At 47.2% G+C, this 20010-nt stretch overlaps 2 protein-coding genes across 5 annotated transcripts in view; one reads left to right on the forward strand and one right to left on the reverse strand.

Moving 5' to 3' along the window:
- Positions 1-512: 512 nt before the first annotated feature.
- On the reverse strand, positions 513-1209 carry LOC128404591 (dynactin subunit 6-like). The gene has a single exon (XM_053370285.1). The coding sequence runs from the start codon at positions 1173-1175 to the stop codon at positions 642-644; it is 534 nt and encodes a 177-aa protein (XP_053226260.1). The 5' UTR covers positions 1176-1209; the 3' UTR covers positions 513-641.
- A 7803-nt stretch (positions 1210-9012) lies between these two features.
- The window catches only part of ITGA5 (integrin subunit alpha 5), a 69656-nt gene continuing 58658 nt past the window's right edge, over positions 9013-20010 (forward strand). For 2 of the 4 annotated variants that reach the window (XM_053370183.1, XM_053370191.1), the window contains exon 1: positions 9013-9442. In XM_053370183.1, the coding sequence (XP_053226158.1) occupies positions 9028-9442 (415 nt within the window). In that variant the 5' untranslated portion in view covers positions 9013-9027. The remainder of the gene's footprint in view (positions 9443-20010) is intronic. The other 2 variants (XM_053370201.1, XM_053370210.1) reach the window with 1 other exon arrangement.

Here is a 20010-nt window from a genome sequence, read left to right on the forward strand (position 1 = left end):
TGCTTTCTTATCTACTGTTGTAAACAAAAGCTGCCCTTATTCCCTTGTGGGGGTCACAAGAGCCCTTATAGAGCCCTTTGTAGGTTCTCCATCGGTAGGAGAAAATAACACGAGGCCAAGCAGAGAATATGGAGAAGCAAAGCAGCTAGTAAGCCTGATCTTTATTAAAGCTGTTGCAACTGGGCGCTCCCCTCACACGCAGGAAAGGAGGAGGACCCCGAACAAAGGTGTGCCTGCCCTTATATCGACTTTTTAAATTGCCCACCCTCAAACTCCAGACCACTCCCAGAAACATCATACATACATCACAGAAGGGCTGTAGCCCAGGACCACCTCCCCCAATACATCATCCATACATCACAGGGGGTGGACTAAAACAGAATCCTGAGTGTTTTGTTTATCTCCTGTCTGGCAGGTTACCTGATTGCATTATCTGGGTTTTGGCCACTCTTTTTTCTTTTTAATTTTTCAACATTTTAATAAATAACATTATGTTGCACAATGGGATGAATGAGCATGTAAGTTAAGTGAGTTAGCTCTTGAGGACACAAGAGGCCTGAAAGCACTGCACTTCTGTTACGCATGCTGGGAGAAGGGTGTCTTCTGCTCTTCACAGGAGTAGGAGTTGGTTTCATGGCTTTTTAAAGATGGTGATAGTTTGGCAGGATTTCCTTTAGGAAGTCCAGCTGCAATGTTTGTGGCTGAGGCCGCTCAGTCTGCACTCGCCGAAGACACTCAGCTCCATAGAGGACCATGTTTTCAGGGATGACTTTGTAGGTGTTGACATTGCAGCAGGCTCCAGTGATGCAGCCGCTCATCAAAATCACGCTCCTACCCACAAATGCTTTGGACTCAGTTACATTGTTGTCACCTATTTTCATTGCTTGGGAATAGCAGCCAACTTCAAAGACATTGTTGGTGCCAATGATCATTGGTTTGGCTCCAACCTCCTCTGTATCAAGAGTAATGTTTTCAGGATAGTCATTTATGATCATTGCCTGTTCTTCTATGAGGTTACCTTCCCCAGTTACTATTGATCCAGCTTCTGCAATGATCCGTGCTTTGGGGTGAATCACGGTCCTAGGCCCAATTGTCACATCACCCTTGATTTCACTCTCGACACAGACAGCAGCTCCAGCAGCAATCTTTACACTCTTCTGCGCCTTCTCTGCCATCTTGACGGCCCTCTCCTTTTGGCCACTCTTTTGTTATTATAACTACTTAATTCCTGAATCTAGGTCACAGTTCACAGGCTCACCCTATTCACACCTTAAATGTGCCCTTAAGGCAGGATTTGTGGGCACAGAGACAATGGGGAGGGGTTTTTTTTAATTTCTTCCCTCCTTGCAGAGAAACATTTGGTCAGTTTGGGAGAGTCAAAATGGTTTCAGGACTGTACTGTTTCCGATATGTGGTTTATGGATTTATGTACGTGTTTGCCTTGTACATTTAATTTATATATTTGAGACCTTAAATTCTTATAACACTATACAGGCAACAGGCAAGACCTACTGCATATTTCCGCCTGCCTTCTTGAGAAAGCAGCTTTCTTCCAAAAATAAAAGCTCATCGCAGATTGATTCTGCACTACCGCCCCCCAGCACAGATGTAGGCACCTGTGGTAACTGTGGGTGTATCTGCACTGGTCCAATGATTTTGTGGGTGGGCAAGCACCTTGTATTAAAATAACAGCAATTGTATCAGCTTTCCAAAGCAAATGAATCCTAACTCAGATTCTGGTTCATAGCTAAAGACGTCTGTTTGCAGCTTGCAGCTTCTTTCTCTTTGGTTTCCCAGGATGCCAGAGCAAGATTAGGTCTTCATGCTGTCTCTGAGTAGCTGCTCAGTGGAATGCCATCTACCACACCCTGAGCCCCCAAAGGAAATGGGGGGTGAGGTGTGAAAGTCAACACGCTGCAGCGCCAAGTGAAGCTGACCCCTAGTGGCCACGTTTGGAATGACGCGTGTTTATTGCAGCCGCCCAGAACCATTCTAGAGAGGACAGAGGGACTCTCAGCGATGGGAGGAGAAGACAGTTGGAGTAACAAAAACCAGAACCTTTGGACTCAATTAAGGAGGGCTGGCGAGATGGAAAATGAAGCCATCCACAGCCGAAGCGGATGTGAGGGGACGTTAAGCAGTGTGCGCAGCTGAAGAGAAAGAGGGTTTGCTGCTACTGTGTGCCTCCAAAGGAATTGCCTACCAGTACAAAGCCTGGCGGGAAGTGGTCCCTCTTCCAGAATGAGGGGGGAATTGCGCCTATGATGGGAAACTCACAAAATAGCTAAAATGCTGCCCTGTGGTTGTGTGTGGGAGCCAGCTTCATTTAATGTAGGGGTATACATACAAGCTTTTGAGTTACCTGTCGTCCTTTATTAGTAAGTATGGAAATGCAGTAGTGAGAGCAAGAGGCCAAGGGCCGCATTACCTGCAACTATGTTTAGTCACCTCAGTTACATAGATAGCAAGTTTAACACACACACACTCACATGGTATACAATTATTATTATTATTATTATTATTATTATTATTATTATTATTTTGCTATATGTTACAACTGAGCAGCTGCCCTCAGCCCACATACTGTAGCACCAAGATATTTAATGGTGCATGTCTGGTGATGAGATTGTAATGCAGGAAGCCTCTTCTGTTTTGTTTTCTGGAGTCCAAGGTAGGCTGGGGTGGGGGCGCTGAGCCCCTGCCTGAAGGAGGCAGCTGGTGTCCCGCTTGGCAGGTCAGAAATTGTTGTGCTGACTAGTGTGTTCATGGTCAGACTCTGGTTCTGCCGACATACACGACCCCTGGCACTGGACCGTCACCTCCCTGGGACAAACACCTTGCAGCGGGATGATCAGGCACCTCACTTATCAATGAAACATGCAAAGAAAAGTGCCAGGGATGTTGATGGCTCAGTATCAATAAATAATAAGACAAATGGCCTATTGGCCGAAATATTGGGAATTGACTGAAAAAATTGGAGACAATTGGAAGTTGCAGAGCCAGGACAAACTAAAAAATAAGGTGCGAGATTGGCTACATTATGCTCAAATTCAAGAGGTTTTCAAAATGGACAAAAAAGTTGGTTTCCAGGTGGAAAAGTCGAAACTAGAGACAGAATTGTTAGAACCAAAGACAAAGCTGTTATCTAGAATGTATAACTTGCTGCTTATGTGGAATTTACAGGATGAGACAGTTAAATCTGCTATGATTAAATGGGCACAGGATGTTGGACACAACATTATGTTTGAAGACTGGGAAAGGTTATGGAACACCGGAATGAAATTCACGGCCAGTACGGCCTTGAAGGAAAACATTATGAAAATGATATACCGGTGGTACATGACCCCAGTCAAGTTAGCTAAGATACATCACCTGTCTGACAATAAATGTTGGAAGTGTAAGGAAGCAGAGGGGACTTTCTTTCACCTCTGGTGGACATGCCCAAAGGTTAAGGCTTTCTGGGAAATGATTTACAATGAGTTGAAAAAGGTATTTAGGTATACCTTTCCCAAGAAACCAGAGGCCTTCCTGTTGGGCATGGTAGACCAGAAAGTGTTAAAGAAGGACAGAACTTTGTTTATGTATGCTAGTACAGCAGCAAGAATACTTATCGCAAAGAACTGGAAGACACAAGATTTACCCACGCTGGAGGAATGGCAGATGCAGTTGATGGACTACATGGAGATAGCTGAACTGACCGGCAGAATCCGAGATTTGGATGTAGAAACAATTGAGGTGGACTGGAAAAAGTTTAAAGACTACTTGCAAAAGTATTACAAACTGTATGAATCTTAAGACGGTGCATGATTTGGAAATGATACGCTTTAGCAATTATGATTAAGTAAATAGTAAACTAAGTGATAAAAGAGAAAAGGAGATAATATGAAATTGAACATGTTACGTTTATTTTAAAGGTATAAAAATTGTGACATAATACATTGAATATAGATACATAACATGTAAAAGTTACAATAAGGTATGACATAAGGTAACAAATTGCTGACATTGTTAATATAAAGAACGCAGAATCGGAAGGGGTGGGGAAGTCCAAGTTGGGATTTTTGTTAAAAAAAAAAAAAATGGTTTCTTGTAAACTCCTTATTTGTTTGTAATGTATAAAATTTGGAAAGAAACGTAATAAAAAATATTATAAAAAAAATAAATAAATAAATAATAAGACAAATGAAATCACTTCTCCTAAATGTCAACAGACACACCCAAGTGAGCTGCCAGAGCATTTTTCAGAGCTATGGAGGCCATTCCAGTAACAATCAGAGGCAGGGCAGAGACTTGGAGCCAGAAGTCCTGGCTTTCTGGAAAGGGAATGGGGAGGGTGTAGTTTCTGACTGATTCAAAAGGTGGTGCGGGGTGTTTGTTTCTCTTGTTTTAGCAGCCCCCTTTTTGTGCTCTTCACTTTAAATTAACATTATTAACCACTGAAGGGGACTGCAGATTAATCTGTAGTTCCAAGGGGAGGGAGAGCAAGCTTCCAAGGGCTCTTTACAGCAGGTGAAAATTCAACAGGTGAAGCACTCTTCTCCATGACAGGAAATGGAAAGAAGCAGAAGTCCTAGAAAAGGAAGAATGGATACAAAAACTTATGGAATATGCAGAAATGGTGAAACGTGCCAGAAGAATAAGAAATCAAAATAACAAACTCTTTAAAAAAGAATGGAAACAGATAAATTGTAAACAGATAAAAACATGAGCAGGATTATTGTAATAACCTGCAGTTTTATAAGAGTATATATTTACAGTAGATAATTAAACAAGTAAATTAAATGAATTTGGATATGCAGAAGATATGAAAAAAATTAAGGAACTACAGAAAGGAGGAAGGAAGTCAGATTTTGAAATGTTAAACGGATTGTAAAATTAATGAAATGTATAAATTTAAAAAGTATAAATAAAAAAGGAAAAGATTTTCTTTTGTATTTTGCCTACCACCCATGGATACTATAGGATCCATGAAAGGAAAATATGAGTAATGACCCCAGTTGCTTAGATTTTCAGTAGAGAAAGGAGTGTCCTGCATTTAGATTTGAAAAAGTTTTCCTTAAAACCACACAGGGCAGCCTAGACGCAACCCTTGACCCTCCTAGGTCCAGAAGTGAGGAGATTGCCAAGGGTTACTTCGCATTGAGAGAAAGAGTGTCGTGCTCACATGGGGTATTTTCTTTATTATTATTTCTCATGGAGGACTAAAAAAAGAGAAGAGAACTTGACAGAATGCTGCAGAAATGGATGGTTGCCCAGATCTCCCCAAACGGGGGACTGAGCTAGTGCTAGAAAAGTAAAGGTGAGAAAGTCATCAACCCAGCAGGACAGGATGCTCCTCTCAAGTTCTCCAAGCTCCAGCAGGCGAGGCTTTGTCTGCTTGTCCATCCTTTCCTAGTCAAGCCCCAGGGCGGGGTGTCAGCAGGCAGGATTCTGCATTTGACTCTGGCTAACTGAGATCATGGAAAATAATAACAGCAACACACCCACCCTTCCAAATGTTGCAAAACATTTGCTTAGGCAAAAGCCTCGGGGAACATTGTGAGGCTGCCTGGTGGGTATGAGAATCTATTCCCAGAGCCTGCAGATTGTGTGGCCCAAACACAGGTGCCATGGATCCCCACCCCGACTCAGATGCAAAGCAGCATGGGAAAACATTGCTGCCTTCTGATGCCCTATCACCCCACATCCTGTCTTAGATCAGATCAGACTATTCAGGCACCCACCTCAGAATGGTCTGCACTGGCTGTGAATGTCTCTGCAGGGTTTGAGGCAAGGGACATTCCCAGCCCTGCCAGGAGACGCCAGGGACCGAACCTGGGAGCTTCTGCATGCAAAGCAGAATCTCTACCGCTGAGCTATGGCTCTTCCTCTGCTTTGAATGCCTGTGCACAGTGTCATTCGGAAAGGAAGGAAGGAAGGAAGGAAGGAAGGAAGGAAGGAAGGAAGGAAGGAAGGAAGGAAGGAAGAGGCATACTCCTGCATGCGTGCAGAGTGCCTTTCTCAAAAACTTGGAATACACTGGGTTTTCAGTCATAACGTTTGGCATTGAGATAGTTCATTCCAAAAGTGCTGAAGACTCAGCAGAACATGATTCCAGCAGAATCGCCTCACCAGAACAGTCCTGTAGGGCAGAGCATTATTATCACCATATTTCAGGTACAAGGTCAGGAGGACAGGGGTTAGTTGCCTCAGGGCTCCCTCACACTTCCTTTTGTGCTGTCTTTCTAGACACGGTTCTGGGTTTAAAAGCTCCATTCTATGATTCTGTGCCAAAGTAGTGTGTGTTTTTTGTTCTGACACTTTCCCTGGGAAAACCTGCATTTTACCGCTCAGTTGTAGCCGTTTGTCTCATGCAGTGGTAAAATGTGGGTGTTCCTGGGGAAAGTGCTGGGACTAAAACAAAAGCAAAACCAGTCAGACAGAGAGCTTTAAAACGCAGACCTGTGCCTGGAAAGCATAGTTAAAAGGAAGTGAGAAGGAGCCTTTCATCTACCTAATGCTACCTAGTGGCTAGTCCGTGGCTCACTGGATGTTGCTGGACTCCAGCTCCCATCATCCCTGATCATTGGCCATGCTAGTTGGGGCTAATGGGAGCTGGAGTCCAATGACACCTTGGGAGCCACAGGTTCCTCACTCACTGACCAGTGGCATGTGGTCAGTGGACTAGGGGGACTAGGCTACTCCTCTAAATGCTCCTGGTAAATTAGAATATTAAAGTATTAAAGCCTGACACCTCCTTCCCAAAACCCAGGAAGCTTCTGCCCAGCCCAGGGAGGGAGGTGCAGTGGTCATGTGCACGACATCTCCCCCATTGCCCCCACAAGCCTCTGGCCCTAACTGTTCCTCTATGAAAAATGTCACTGCATGCCACTGCCACTGAGCTAGTGAGGTCATAGGTATAAACACTATCTAAAAACAGGAGCCAGGGATGTGCAGTGCACTAGACAAGGGGCTGCACATCCTCTGCCTCTCCTCTGTAGTTCAAGCAGTACCCTTCATCGCTGACATCACCTTACTTAAACAGGGCACCTGCACCTCTTCAGGACTATACAGAACTTGCATCCTGCCAACCCAGCTGCCTAGATGTAGAATTTAGAAGCAGGAGAAGAGATGTCTCATTAGTTACTGGTTTAACCAACTCCAATTCTGCCTTGATAAGAGGTAAATTCCTGAATCCGAAGATAAATAAGGGTTTTCCAATCTGACCAAACTTCCTTCCTTATGCTGAATACAGTAAAACTTAATTGGAACAAAGGGACTTAGTCCTGGAGTGCCCCTAAGCATGTGCAGTTCCCTCATAACAAGGCTATAGATGTAATGATGTGTGTGATGAAGCATTAGAAAAAGCCTCACTTCTTTTTTAAAGTTTTAAACCAAGGAGACCTCTTAGGAAGCTAGTGTATTGCTTTTATTTTATTGTTCTTTTTTATAAATAAATAATATTCCCAAATCTCAATTTTAAACAGATCACAATCTGACAGCACTATATGTCTCCTCAGAACCTCATTCAAGAGATCATACCCAGAAAAAGTGTGCATAGGATTTTAACCTGGGAGCTGTTAACCATCTCTGCCTCTCAGATGCGGTTGGGACTCCCACTCCCACAAGCCCCACTAGGCATGGTCAAAGATCAGAGATGATGGGAACTGTAGTCCAATGACATCTGAAGGGCTATGTAGGTTTCGTATCCTTGCACTGATTAAAGGAGAGGGTGCCTAGCTCAGTGAGCTATGGCTTCTCCAAATAGAAGGATTTGGATGCCTTGGGCTGTGTGCACACTGTACTTTTAAAGCACACATTTTCACTCAGAGAATCCTGGGCACTGTAGTTTGTGAAGGGCTGGTGGGGATTGTAACTCTGCAAGGGATAATCTCAGGGCTTTATATCAGCTGGAACTCACCGGACTCAGTTCTGGCCCCTCTCAGGTGGGCGCCATTGTTGTTATAAGAGAACAAGGGAGGCATTCGTGGTGATAAACTACAGTGGTACCTCAGGTTACAGACTCCACTAACCCAGAAATAGTACCTCGGGTTAAGAACTTTGCTTCAGGATGAGAACAGAAATCATGCTCCGGCGGTGCAGTGGCAGCGGAAGGCACCATTAGCTAAAGTGGTGTTTCAGGTTAAGAACAGTTTCAAGTTAAGAACAGACCTCCGGAACGAATTAAGTACTTAACCCGAGGTACCCCTGTACTGGATAAACTACAGTGCCCAGAATTCTCGGGGGGGGGGTGCTTCACATGCTCCTTCAAGCTGAGCACAGTGTGAATGCAGCCTTGCCCCTGGAATCCAACAACACTTGGAGGGTAACAGGAAGTGAGGTGACCTGTGAACAGAGCCACTGGGGGCTGACTGATCGTTCAAATGCGTTTAAGTCAGCGAATGTATCACTGGGAAGGAAAACTTGGTGCACAGGGAGTGGGCAGGGTTGTCCAAATCTGGTTATTAGACACATGCGTCTAATACAGTGATCAGATTGTCTAGAACCCCATCGTCATGCAAATGGCACTCTCCTCTATGCGAGCTCCTGGTTATCCGATTTGGGGGCATCCCTCTGCTCCATCAACATCCCCCCCCTAAAAAAACCCCTGTCCAATTCAAACACAGCCCTCTAGATTTTTATTTGAGGGGCGGGGAGTTAAAACCTGACTCGGTTTATTAAATTTCGTTTCACTCGGTTGACTCTTAACTGCGTTTTCATGGTAACGCAGGGCAACCAATCACAACCAAACCCTTTCGACCCAAAAAAAATTGGCACAGAGTGCTCGATTTCCTTCAAGCAAGGAAAACCCCAATGTGACATCATCAATTCTTGCAAAACCGGAGAACTTTACCACCGCTTGCAAAACGGAGCAGTTAATTTTTTGGGGGAGAACTTGCTTTGTGTGTGCGCGCGCGTGGCTGTTGTTGTGTGTGTTTTTAGGCGTGTGTGGGAGTTTAAAGCCAAATCTAGAACTCAAAACTTTTTCCAAATATTCATCAGAGCTGTTCCTGGCTCCCCTCCAAAATTCGCAGCGCTGGCAGTTTAATGAGATCCATCCTGCCCACCCCCTGTCCCATCGAGGTGGGGGCGGGAGGGAGGGAGGGAGGGAGACTCCTCCTTTTTGTGAGTCATTCTCGGGCAAGGGAGGGAGGGAGGGGAGGCGGCGAGCCTCCGGAGCACTCACGTTCCGGGCGGGTTGGAGAAAGAAGACTTGGGCGAGCGACCATCCGGAGCGCCGGCTGGGATTTTGCTCCGGCCTCTCAGCCCATCCACCGAGACCCCCTTCTCTCCACCCCGCACCCCCAGGCCCAGCCATGTTGCCCCGGGCCCTGCTCTTCCTCTTCGGCGTACCCTGCGCTTGGGGCTTCAACCTGGACGCCGAGGCGCCGGCGCTTTTCCGCGGCCCCCCCGGCAGCTCCTTCGGCTTCTCGGTGGACTTTTACCTCCCGGACGCGCAGAGGTAAGGCGAGGCAAGAGCCGGGGGACACGCTTGGTGGGTGCATATTTTTTGCGGAGGGGCATAGTGGGACAACTTCCACTTTCTTCACATACACCCCCGCATTAATCCGGGGACTCGGATTGTCTGTGAAAATGGGAGTGGAGGTGGGGATACTTGATCGAGGGACGTGCGCGCACATCATCCAAGGTGCAGGAGATTTAGCAAAGCTTGGATAACAAGTTAGAAGGGGAAACGAAATGGAATTGGCTCCGATTGAATTGGCTTCGGAAAGTGTATTCTCTCTCTCCACTCCCTCCCCCGCCCCTCACGACTCCACAAATCACGCCCCCCCCCCCTCGGCTGGCCCGCCGCCCGTTCCCTCTTCCCAGCCCCACTAAGTGGTTGCAGACCCACCGTGCCCCGCCTGGTGCGTTTCCTCCCAGCCCGCTCCCGTTACTCGGGATCTCCGCCCCGCGCACTCCCCTTGGGCGACGGCGCCGCTGCTGCTGTTCCGCGGGAGAGACGCGCGCTGGCCCAGCCCGCCGCAGGCGAGACGGGAGGATTTTCCGTGCGCGCCCCCCTCGCCTCGCCGCTCTCCGCGCGCCCCCAACAGGCTCCCAACGAAGCATTTCCTGTAATCGGAGCTCCGTCCCGCCGCTCTTGTTCCAGAGATTGGGGGGGGGGAGAACAGAAGAAGGGGGTCGGCTTGGGGTTGAATGAGTTGGAGTTGGGGGTGGAGAGAGAGAAAGAGAGAGACGCACAGTCGGTACCAAACCTTTTGTCGGGACCAGGACTAGGGAAGTGGGTCTCTAGCCTGGGACAAAGCGGAGGAGGAGGAGGGTGGGAGCCTGATTGTTTCTCTTCTCTCTCTCTCTCTCTCTCTCTCTCTCTCTCTCTCACACACACACACACACACACACACACAAAGGTGTGCTTAGTGAAGTAGCAAAGTTACTGTACTTACTTTCCTTGCTCCACTCCGTCTTTTCATATGGTGTTTTGGGGGAATGGGCAGGTGGGTGGGGAGGAATTTGGCAAGGCAAAATGCTGAAGATCCTGTTCTGGATCTCCTCTCCCACATTTGAGAGAGGGGCCTTATTTGCATCTGCTTTGGAGCAGCAGGTCCCAGGTGTTCATTCTTTAGCATCCTCAGTCGGGCTGGGAAAGACTGCTTCTCTGAAACCCCCAGGGGAGCTGCTGCCAGTCAGTGTAGACAGTACTGAGCTAGATGGATAGATGGGCCAGTGCTCTGATTCAGTATAAAGCAGCTTATGTGGTGGATGATGAGCAGAGCATCCAGCTAATCCACCCTGGACTTTACAGCCAGACTTGCCCATGCGGAGGGCGTCTAGCAGAAGAAAGCATGCTCAGATCCCCTTCCTCCCTGGCCAGGATGTTCAAGGCATCCACATCCGCATCCTGGTATGGTAATCGGAAAAGCAAGGATGCTGCTTGAGACAGTGGGAATATTGTGACTGAATATCTCTCCGTCTGTGACAAGGAGGGGCAAACTGAGTAGGGCAGCTCCTCCTGCTTGTGCACACACCAGAAGTCTGGAAGGCTTGCGCAAGTCAGAGGTGGGGTGGGTCATGTGGCACAAAGGGGAGTACAGGTGGGGGCACAGGTGCGTGTATGAGATTTCTTCCACCTCCCAACTGAGCTGCTGCTGCCGGGCAAGTGGGTGGGATGTTCCAGTGGTGCCATTAGACAGAGGTGTCAAGCCCCCTCAAAAAAAAATTCAATGAAAGAACCAACCCCCCCCCCCCGTTGGTGGGCATTGCCATTCCAATGTTGTGTGTGTGCCATGACATGTGATTGATTATGTGGGACCAGGGCCGGCTTACCCATAGGCGCTAGGGGTGCAGGGCATCCGGGCGCTGGGCTCTTAGGGGCACCAGGCCCAGAGTCTGGGTCCGAGATTTGGAGTTCGGGGATTGAAGAGCCAGGCCAGCCGACAACCACTGCAGGCTTTTCTGCTGCGGGTGCTGCCCTCCTGCGCACGTGGGATTGGCGGGCCGTTGAGAGGCCTGCCCAGCGCATGCACGCTGCTCACACAAGGCCCGCAGCTTCCCTCCCAAGCCTCTGTGGGAAATGCTCTCCTTGGGGACGCTGGGCAGTTTTTTGCACCCGGCGCTGCATAGGCTAAAGACGGCCCTGTGTGGGACAGGGCTTACCTGCCCCTCCAATATTTTATTCAAGTTGGCACCCCTGCCATTAGATCAGGACGTGATTATTGAAATGTTTAATTAAGGGCTTCCCCATTACAACTAATAAATCTGTGGTCTAAAATTACTGTATTTTTCCATATATAACTCAACCCCATGTATAAGACGACCCCTATTTATTCTTTTGTAAGTTCGCTGAGCTGTTGAGCAGCTTTTCAATGAGCCCCCAGTAATACACCGCATAGTGGCACTCACCAAATACTCTTTCTAAGCCGGGAAGAGCGGCTAAGCAGCCTCCTCTCTTACATTTCCCTGCTACTGCCGCAGCACCAGCCCTTGCTTACTTAGCATATTAACCAGTATTAAGAGGACCCTCAATTTATCACAAAAAAATCAGAAAAAGGTCGTCTTATACATGGAAAAATACATTACCTAACTTCACTTAGGTTTTCAACTAGTGCCACCAACAGTACACATTCAAATATATCATTTCTTAAATTTTATATACTGTCCTTCCACCCAAAGGAGCCCACTAGCTATGTAGTGGGTTTAGTCCCAAATATCTCCTTTTGGCCCAGCTTTCCAGAAGGACCTTTAAATGCTGGTGCAATACAGTGTGCAGTGGCTTGGAATAAGTTCCATTTAATTCACTGGGACATCCTCCCAAGTAAACATGCATGCACTCAGCTTGAAAATCTCTGAACTTGTATACATGCCTAGGTTTGCACTCTCTTCTAATTGACACACAGGGAATATATGCTGTATACCCTGAGATGAGAGCTGCCTCTCGCTCACAAAAGTGCACCAGAGGAGAGTTGGGAAGGAAAAACTCCACCCTTCCAAGTTTCTTTCAACATCCCCTGATTGTGTAGACGAAAGAATGGTTTCTGAGCATTAAAAGAAAGAAAGAAAGCAGTAACTAATCTGCCATGAGCGGTACTTGGGACACGCCCTTATAATGTGGCAAATGGCGCCTGATGCTTCAGAAGAGCCAGCGTAGTTCAGTGATGAGAGTGTTGGCTTTAAGAGAGCTAAGAAACCCAGGCTCAAAGTCCCCACCCTATAAAGCTTGCAAGCCCAGGTTCCACCTAATGTAGTGAGCCAGAAGGTCACTGGAGGAAAGGAGGCCCTTGCACGATTCTGTGTAGTTTGTGCTGGAAATTGTTTAAAGAATGGCCTCCCTCTGAGGTCAGGGATAGGGAACATGTAGCCCTCCAGATGTTGGGCTTCAGCTCCCATCAGCCCTAGCCAACATGGCCAGTGGTTAGAGAGGTGGTGGTAGGTATAGTCGAGCAACATCTGGAAGGGTCATTCCTGTTCCAGGTGCACCAGTCACTGCTTTTGGCCTGGCTGAGATTGCCTTGGTGAACCATCCCACATCTTTTGCTAAGTGCTGCAATCTTTGCTATATATTTATTCTGCTTTTCCAAGAAACTTGGGGCACCATGCATGGTCCCATCCCCGAAGATTATCCTCACAACAAGGCTTTGAGGCAGGTTTGCCTAAGAGAAGGGGACCACTCCTGAGATAACCAAGTGAGCATTTGTAAAAATTAAGCTCATGTTTTCCCCAGTGTAAGCCCATCACTCTACCCACTACATTACATCGCACAAGGTGGTGGGGTGGGCCTCTCACTTACTGGCATCTGGTTCCATGCAGCCAGGGCTGGTTCCAGGTTTGAAAGGGCTCTGAGAATGTCAAGCAATGCTGAGCAGCCTGGGTGTGGACGCTCTTTTAATTTCCCACAATGCTCCGCAGCCAACACTATCCTCCAGATGTCGCTGGACTCTGCGGCTCCTCTCATTGCTGCTGATTGGCCACGCTGGTTGCTGTTGATGGAAGGAGGAGTTCAGCAACATCTGGAAGGTAGCAGCTTGGTTACCCAGAGTGATGCTAGGTTGGGGACTTTGCAGGAAATTGGCCTGGTGACTAGATCCAGCTGATGGGTGTGCTGGTCCAGAAAAATAACAAGTAAGGGAGGCATCACTTTGGGCCCTGCCAAGGTTTTTTGGGCCCTGGCAGCTGCCCCAGCATGCCAGGTGCTGACACCAATCCCATCATGCCCTCAGGACTTGCCTATCTGCATTCTCTTTGTCAACGAGTTGTTGTTTTTTTGCGGGGAGGAAGGGGAAATTAGCTCCTCCCAGATTGGTGAAACTCCCCATGCCCTCCCATTTCCCCCATTTAATCCATACCATCCCAGTAACACTGTCACGCAAGCAGAAGCAAATGAGGCGCCCTTCAGTCAGATGTCCACCCGCAGCCGAGGGGCAGAAATGGAACTTAATGTGACATCATGCCAGATTCCAGATATGAATTGGTGGATGTTCCTTTTCAGGCAGTTCCCAGTAGTGCTTGCACTTGTCTGGAGAAGTTCTCATTGGGCTCTGCCCTCTGTGAGCTTGCAAGAAGCAAATGCAGCATCCTTCCCAACATTACGCTGCTCAGAAAGAGCCCAGTCGTCCTGGGCATCTGGCAGGCTGCCTTGCTTGGTGTTGAGCCCTGGCTCTGAGCCAGACACTGAAACCGCCAGGCCCTCTCCTCTCCCCAAGAGACAGAGATAGATCCCATGAGTCCTGGCCCTTCGTGCCTCAGCAGGGATGGGCTGGCATGTGCAGCAACTTGATTCTTCGGGCTCCCACTTTCTAGGAAGGCTGCCTGAAAGCCAAAGCACGGTGCTGTGTGTGATGTGTTTTCTCCGCCACCACCACTGTGGCCTGGTTTAGGCTTCTCCACAGGAAACAATATTGTCTTTGGAGTACTAGCAGGGTGTTTTGAGATCTAAAGCAGACTTTGGAGTAAGGATCTTTCAGCTGTGCTTAGCAAGCACAGTGGCTGGCTCAAATGCGATAACATTCCTATATACGGGATGCATTTGCATGCAGGAAATAAGATGCAGCCCTGCTTGTGGATCTTTATGTGTGATGTTTGCACATAGGCTGCAATGTGCATGCAGACTGGAAAGCCACAGGCTGCTTACAGGGGTGGGTGGGACAGCCTTCAGTAGCACATTGCACATATACCAGCCATAATGTGTGCACTGGTTGCATGTTATTTACCCCACACGTGGGGTTCTCTTTTTTGTCACATTTGTAGCGACTCTTGATAATGAGTGGATAGGACAGTTCTGTGGTCCAGTTTGCTTTATCTTTCATCTGGATGCTTGTTTGGTTCTCTTCATGCCAGTAGTCAAGAAGAGAGTGCAATGAGTTCTCTCACTCACACCACCTTGTACGATGCTGGTGTTACCAAGATACCAAGCGGCTTCTCTATGAAGGAATAGAGCAGGGATAGGGAACATGTGATTCTCCAGAAGTTGTTAGACTTCATCCCCCACCACCCCTGGTGATTGGCCATGCTGGATGGGGCTGATGGGAGTTAGACTGCAAAAATATCCAAAGAGCCGTAAGTTTCCCACCCCAAGATATATTTGTATGGTGTTAGTGGTGCTGTTGTGACCCACCTTAGATCAGGCCGGGACTGCATCTGAACAGCCACAAGTTCCCCAGCTCTGGAATAGAATAGGGATCTGAGTTAATAATATCTGTCTGTCAAGTGTGGAATGGGGACAGTCTGACAGTAGCTTAGGATCAGGCCTGTGAAGATAAAATGAGGCCGTGGCAGAGAGAGCATGGATGCTATTTTGAGGCCCCTGGAGTTGTTGGCATCCATCTGTCTTGAGAGACAATGGAGGGAGGGAGCTTCCAGGGATGAAATTAAACTGCTGTGTTAGCAGCACTGAAGTGCCCCCCCCCCGGATGCAAGCCTGGACAGTGTGTGTGGAGGTCCTGGCCTGCCCGGATGATGTTCCCCCTTTCGGCCTTGCTGATGTGGTTCAAAGGAAAGCAGTACAATTGGCACCAGCTGGGATGCAGGAGTTGCTGGAAGGAGGTGTGCAAGGCACCATCCAATCGCCTTAGGGATTCCAATCTGGAAAACCTAGCCTTTTATTCTGAAGATATCCCACAAGGCAGCAGAGGTTTAGGATCAGCATTTCTTTCTGCTTGGTGGGCCAGATTCCCAGGCTGACAAGCCCCACCTGCCCCTCACTTCACTCTACAACACATGTATAACTGCCTTCTTGTCTGTTGGACCCACTATTGGTCCGCTCAATCCACCAGAGCCTGTCTTTGCATGCAGGGCAAGTTCCTAACTCACTGGGGGATTGAGACCCATCAGCTCCCCTCACCTGGTTTAGCCGGCCAGTTGAGGCCATTCCTGGGGTGTGGCTGCTGTCGCATGCTGGCAGCTTCTAGGAGCCACAGGGGAGCTGAGTGCAGGGTGGGGACCAAAGGTGGGCAGACCACTCCAGAAGGAGTACAATGTGTCCCCCACCAGAAACACTACCCTAACACCCTATACACCCCTGTCCCTGGGAACACCTCGTGCCCTCCAGACTATTGTTGGACTACAACTCCCATGATCCCCTGCCATTGGCCATGTTGGCTTGGGCTGATGGGAATTGACTCCAGCAGGTTCTGTGTCTCTGAGCAAGCACTTGGTCTTGCACTGACACCATACATTTGAGCTTCCAGACAGCCTTTGCTCCTTGACTGATTCCAGGGCTCTTAGGCAAGGACCAGCAAATTCAACTGCAATGCCCAACAGCCCTCTCCTTTCTGCTGATCTTCCCCTTCCCCTCTTCTCTGTTTCCATACTGCACTTGAGGGGCCCGAAGCCGCAGAAAATCAAGGCTGAGACAAAGAAGTGTCTGCCTAAGCAGCTAGAGCAGGTGTGCAGTGACCACAAGCCCACCATGGTTGGCTCCCTAGAAACAATCCAGCCAGCAAGATGGTCCTAACTGCTGCATATGGCAGAACTCAGTGGGGGTCTCCTGGTCAGGCAGCCCATTTCATAGCATTTTATAATTCTGAGCACAAGACACAAGGTTTGAACAGATCAACATTGGGCCATGAAGATGATTTCTCTGCTAAGTCATTGCTAAGAAGTGGCAACCTTTCCAGGTACTGCACAAGTTCACAATGGCTGGCTTGGCATCTGAGTAGCAGTCACTAATTAATTACGTAAAGTGAAAGGGACAAAGAACATTCCATGCATGTCTTTGTCCAGGCTGTTGCTTGAAATTCTTGGCAAAAGATTTTGGTCTAGGATCTAGATTTGGACAGGAGACAGGAGGGACGTGCATTGAACCCTAAAGAGTTGGCAGTTGGCCCACAAGGATCCCTCAGAGATGTTTAATATCTCTGGTTCAGGGTATTAGTAAAGATGTAGTTATGCTCATTCTGTCTGGGTCAAGGGCAGTTCAGAATTAGCAGAGGATTGTTCCCTCAAAAGGCCCCTCCAAATGTTATTTTCCTCATGGTGATTATCGGGGAGGTTTTAGGCAATTCCTCCTTTAATGGTTCAAGGTGGAGAAACTGCTTCATTTTCAATCAGTGCATGATCCTGTAAGTTTCTGCTGGACTAATGTAAATGTACTAGAAATTTTGCTGGTGGTGATGTTCTGTGTTTGTTGCTTTAGTGCAGGAGTACTTTTCCTGACAGCCATAATGTGTATTGTTGCACCAAAAGATGTTGCAGAATATGCAGCAAAAAGCCCACCCACAGCAGCCTGCAGAGGCTCAAAATCACTCTTCTCAAGCTCCTGCTCTACATGTATGTCCTGGTCTCAGCTGTGTGCAGTTGTAGGGAAACAAATTCAGCCTCTTACATGTAGGCTTTCTTAACAGCTTAGAGGCAAGCCCTAAAAAGTAATTTGTTTGCTCCCCCAACCCCTGCTTCTTTCAAAATATTTGTTTTTCAGTTTGTGTGTTCTAAATGGATGAGTCCTTTGTAATGTCCTGATGTCGTGTGTTATGGTGATATAGCATCATTCCATGCTTTGAGTGGGGTCTCATTGGCTGTCCTGAATGACATGGCTTGATTTCCTTGAAATGCAGTAATGTCAGGCATTGCTACATAATGGCAACCCATTTTCTCAATGGTACTAGATCTTCTGTGTAGACACACATGATGCTCTTCACAGAGGTTGTCCCCTTGCTACAGAAGTCCTCTATAGAAAAAAAGAGGACCAAGCCCATGATTCTCCCCCAACTCAGTGAAAAAGGTACTTTTCCAGTAAAAAGTCCAAATGTTTCTTGTGCTCCCCCTACCCCCCCCCCGCAAACACTGGTGGATCTTTGTTCACAACCATTGTAACATAGGATGAAATGTCGGAATGAAACAAGAGACTTAGGGCAAGATGTGATAAGCCCTCCAAGACTCTGGAGGCAATTGGAAATAGGTTCTTATCAACTACAGACAACAAACATAAATACATATCAAAAGCTGCTTTATACAGAGTCTAGCTCAGTGTTATTTACTCTTGACTGGCAGAATCTCTCCCAATATCTCCAGCTCAGCTCGATTCCCTGAGGTCTCTTAAACTGCAGGGTTCTGGATCTGGGACTTATACATGGTAAGCATATATTCTTCCACTGAGCCATAGCTTAAAAAAAGGAAAAAGTGCAAAACTCTTTGCAGCTCTTGCAAATGTGACCTTTTTATGGATCGCCAAAACAAAGTTCCTTGCCGAGATTCCAGGGCGGAAAGTGACAGCATTAGCTTTTTTATTGCAGGAAGGGTTGGTTGGTGCAAGGGGTGGGTTCTGTACACAGCATTCACTTCCTGGCAGGCTAAGCAAGCCTGGTGCTTCAGCGCCAACTGTCCCTGTTTTATGGTTCCTGTCCCTGCTAAATCACTGTCCTCCTTTTGTCTCTCGGAAAAACACTGAGTGTACATTGCAATACACACACAATAGATCTTCCCCCGCCCAGGGGAAGTTAAGTCTCTGCTTTTGGGAGGAGGATGTGTGCATGTTGAAGTTGGTGCACGTGCATGTAAATGTATGTGCATGGACACACAAATCTAGTTTATTGCTTCCTTTCCTTCCTTCTCCTCTTCTGTGCCTATCCAGATAGTAAATGTGTCTGAATGTGGCAGCTATTCCAATAATAAGTACAACCAGATCCACTGAAAGACTTTGTATTAAGTTTTTATTTAAGCTGGGGGTGGGGGAACTATGGCAATTTTACAAAGAAACTGCTTCCAAACCAGAGCAAGGCAGCTGCTGCTGAGTATACAAATACACTGTATAGCTTCAGGCTCCACTGGGTCTTGTAGTTCAGTGGGTAAGGTAGGGGCATGTTGCTATTAAAACCACAAGGCTGTGGGTTCTAGGCCCATGGGGTAGAGGGACGGCTGTAGCTCAGTAGTAGAGCACTTGTTTTGCCAGCAGAAGGTGCCAGGTTAGGGTGGCAAGACATAAAAGTGAACAGGGCTCCTGCATTTTTGTGGAAGGAGGAATTTCAGAGGCTTTAGTTTGCCCGGGAAGCTCCAACTTTTGAAATTCCCTCTTCTGGGCAACAGCTGAAGGTGCAGGAGCTGCTGTCTTTTGCATTTGAATATTCAGTTCTAGGTTTGATCTCTGACACCTCCAGGTAGAGCCTGAAAAGACTCCTGGTCTGAAACCCCGCAGAGCTGCTGAGAATTGATGTAGACAATCCTGAGCTATTTTAAGGTGGGTGCAGCATTAGAAACTCAGATATATAAGCTAGGCACCCAATGGCACCTTAAACCAAGGTTATGTTCACCAAAACGGAACATCTAGTTTCCATTTTGGGGCAAGAGGGCTCTAAAGTCATATTTTTCAAAGGGTGGACTGATGGTGATTGATCAGTAAACATCTGGCTTGTTCAGATGACAACCTTGAGCTCAGTTAAGAGCTTTGAGAACTTAAAGAAGAAAAGTCATTTGATCCAGGGGCCGTCCACTTATATATTGTTCTATTCCTAGTTTTTATTAAAAGTTTTTTTGTGTTACAAAACAAACAGAAAAGAGAAGGTACATCAGTTGTCTCCACTTTCGATTTGTAGTTTTTTCAGAGTTGGTTCACATTTAGTGATTGACACTTTTGCCATAGACATCTTGCATTTGAGGGAAGGAGACATGGGGTATTGTTCTTTCATTCTATTGCGTATTATTAGTGTAGGGCGGTTGTGTCAGCATCACATTGGTAGGTCCTTTGTTTATGTATTTATTTATTTATTTGTATTGATAATGCAAGAGGTTAGGGGGTCCTGAGCTTGGCTGGCTACGTTCAGTTGATTGCAGTGTGACTTGTTTGCAGGGGGAGGTTGTTGCCGACCTCTTTTTCTTAAAGGCTCCTGATCAGGCTGCACAGAAAAAGCATTTTGGTTCCAGAAATTCATTCCAATTGTGCAGATAAAATATAATTGATAGAATTCTACAGGGTGGGGCATTAGTGTGTGAAAACAGTGCAGATCCAATGATCCCCAGATAGTGGAGATGTCAGGTGCCATCCTGGTGCCCAGGCATCTTCACTTGGTCGCAAGTGGTCAAAAGCCAGGTGCAAAATGCTTGGCTAATATCAAACACAGGCCAGGGTTAGAAACTGGGATACAA

Source organism: Podarcis raffonei, chromosome 2 (genome assembly GCF_027172205.1).
Source record: "Podarcis raffonei isolate rPodRaf1 chromosome 2, rPodRaf1.pri, whole genome shotgun sequence".
Classification (NCBI taxonomy): Eukaryota; Metazoa; Chordata; class Lepidosauria; order Squamata; family Lacertidae; genus Podarcis; species Podarcis raffonei.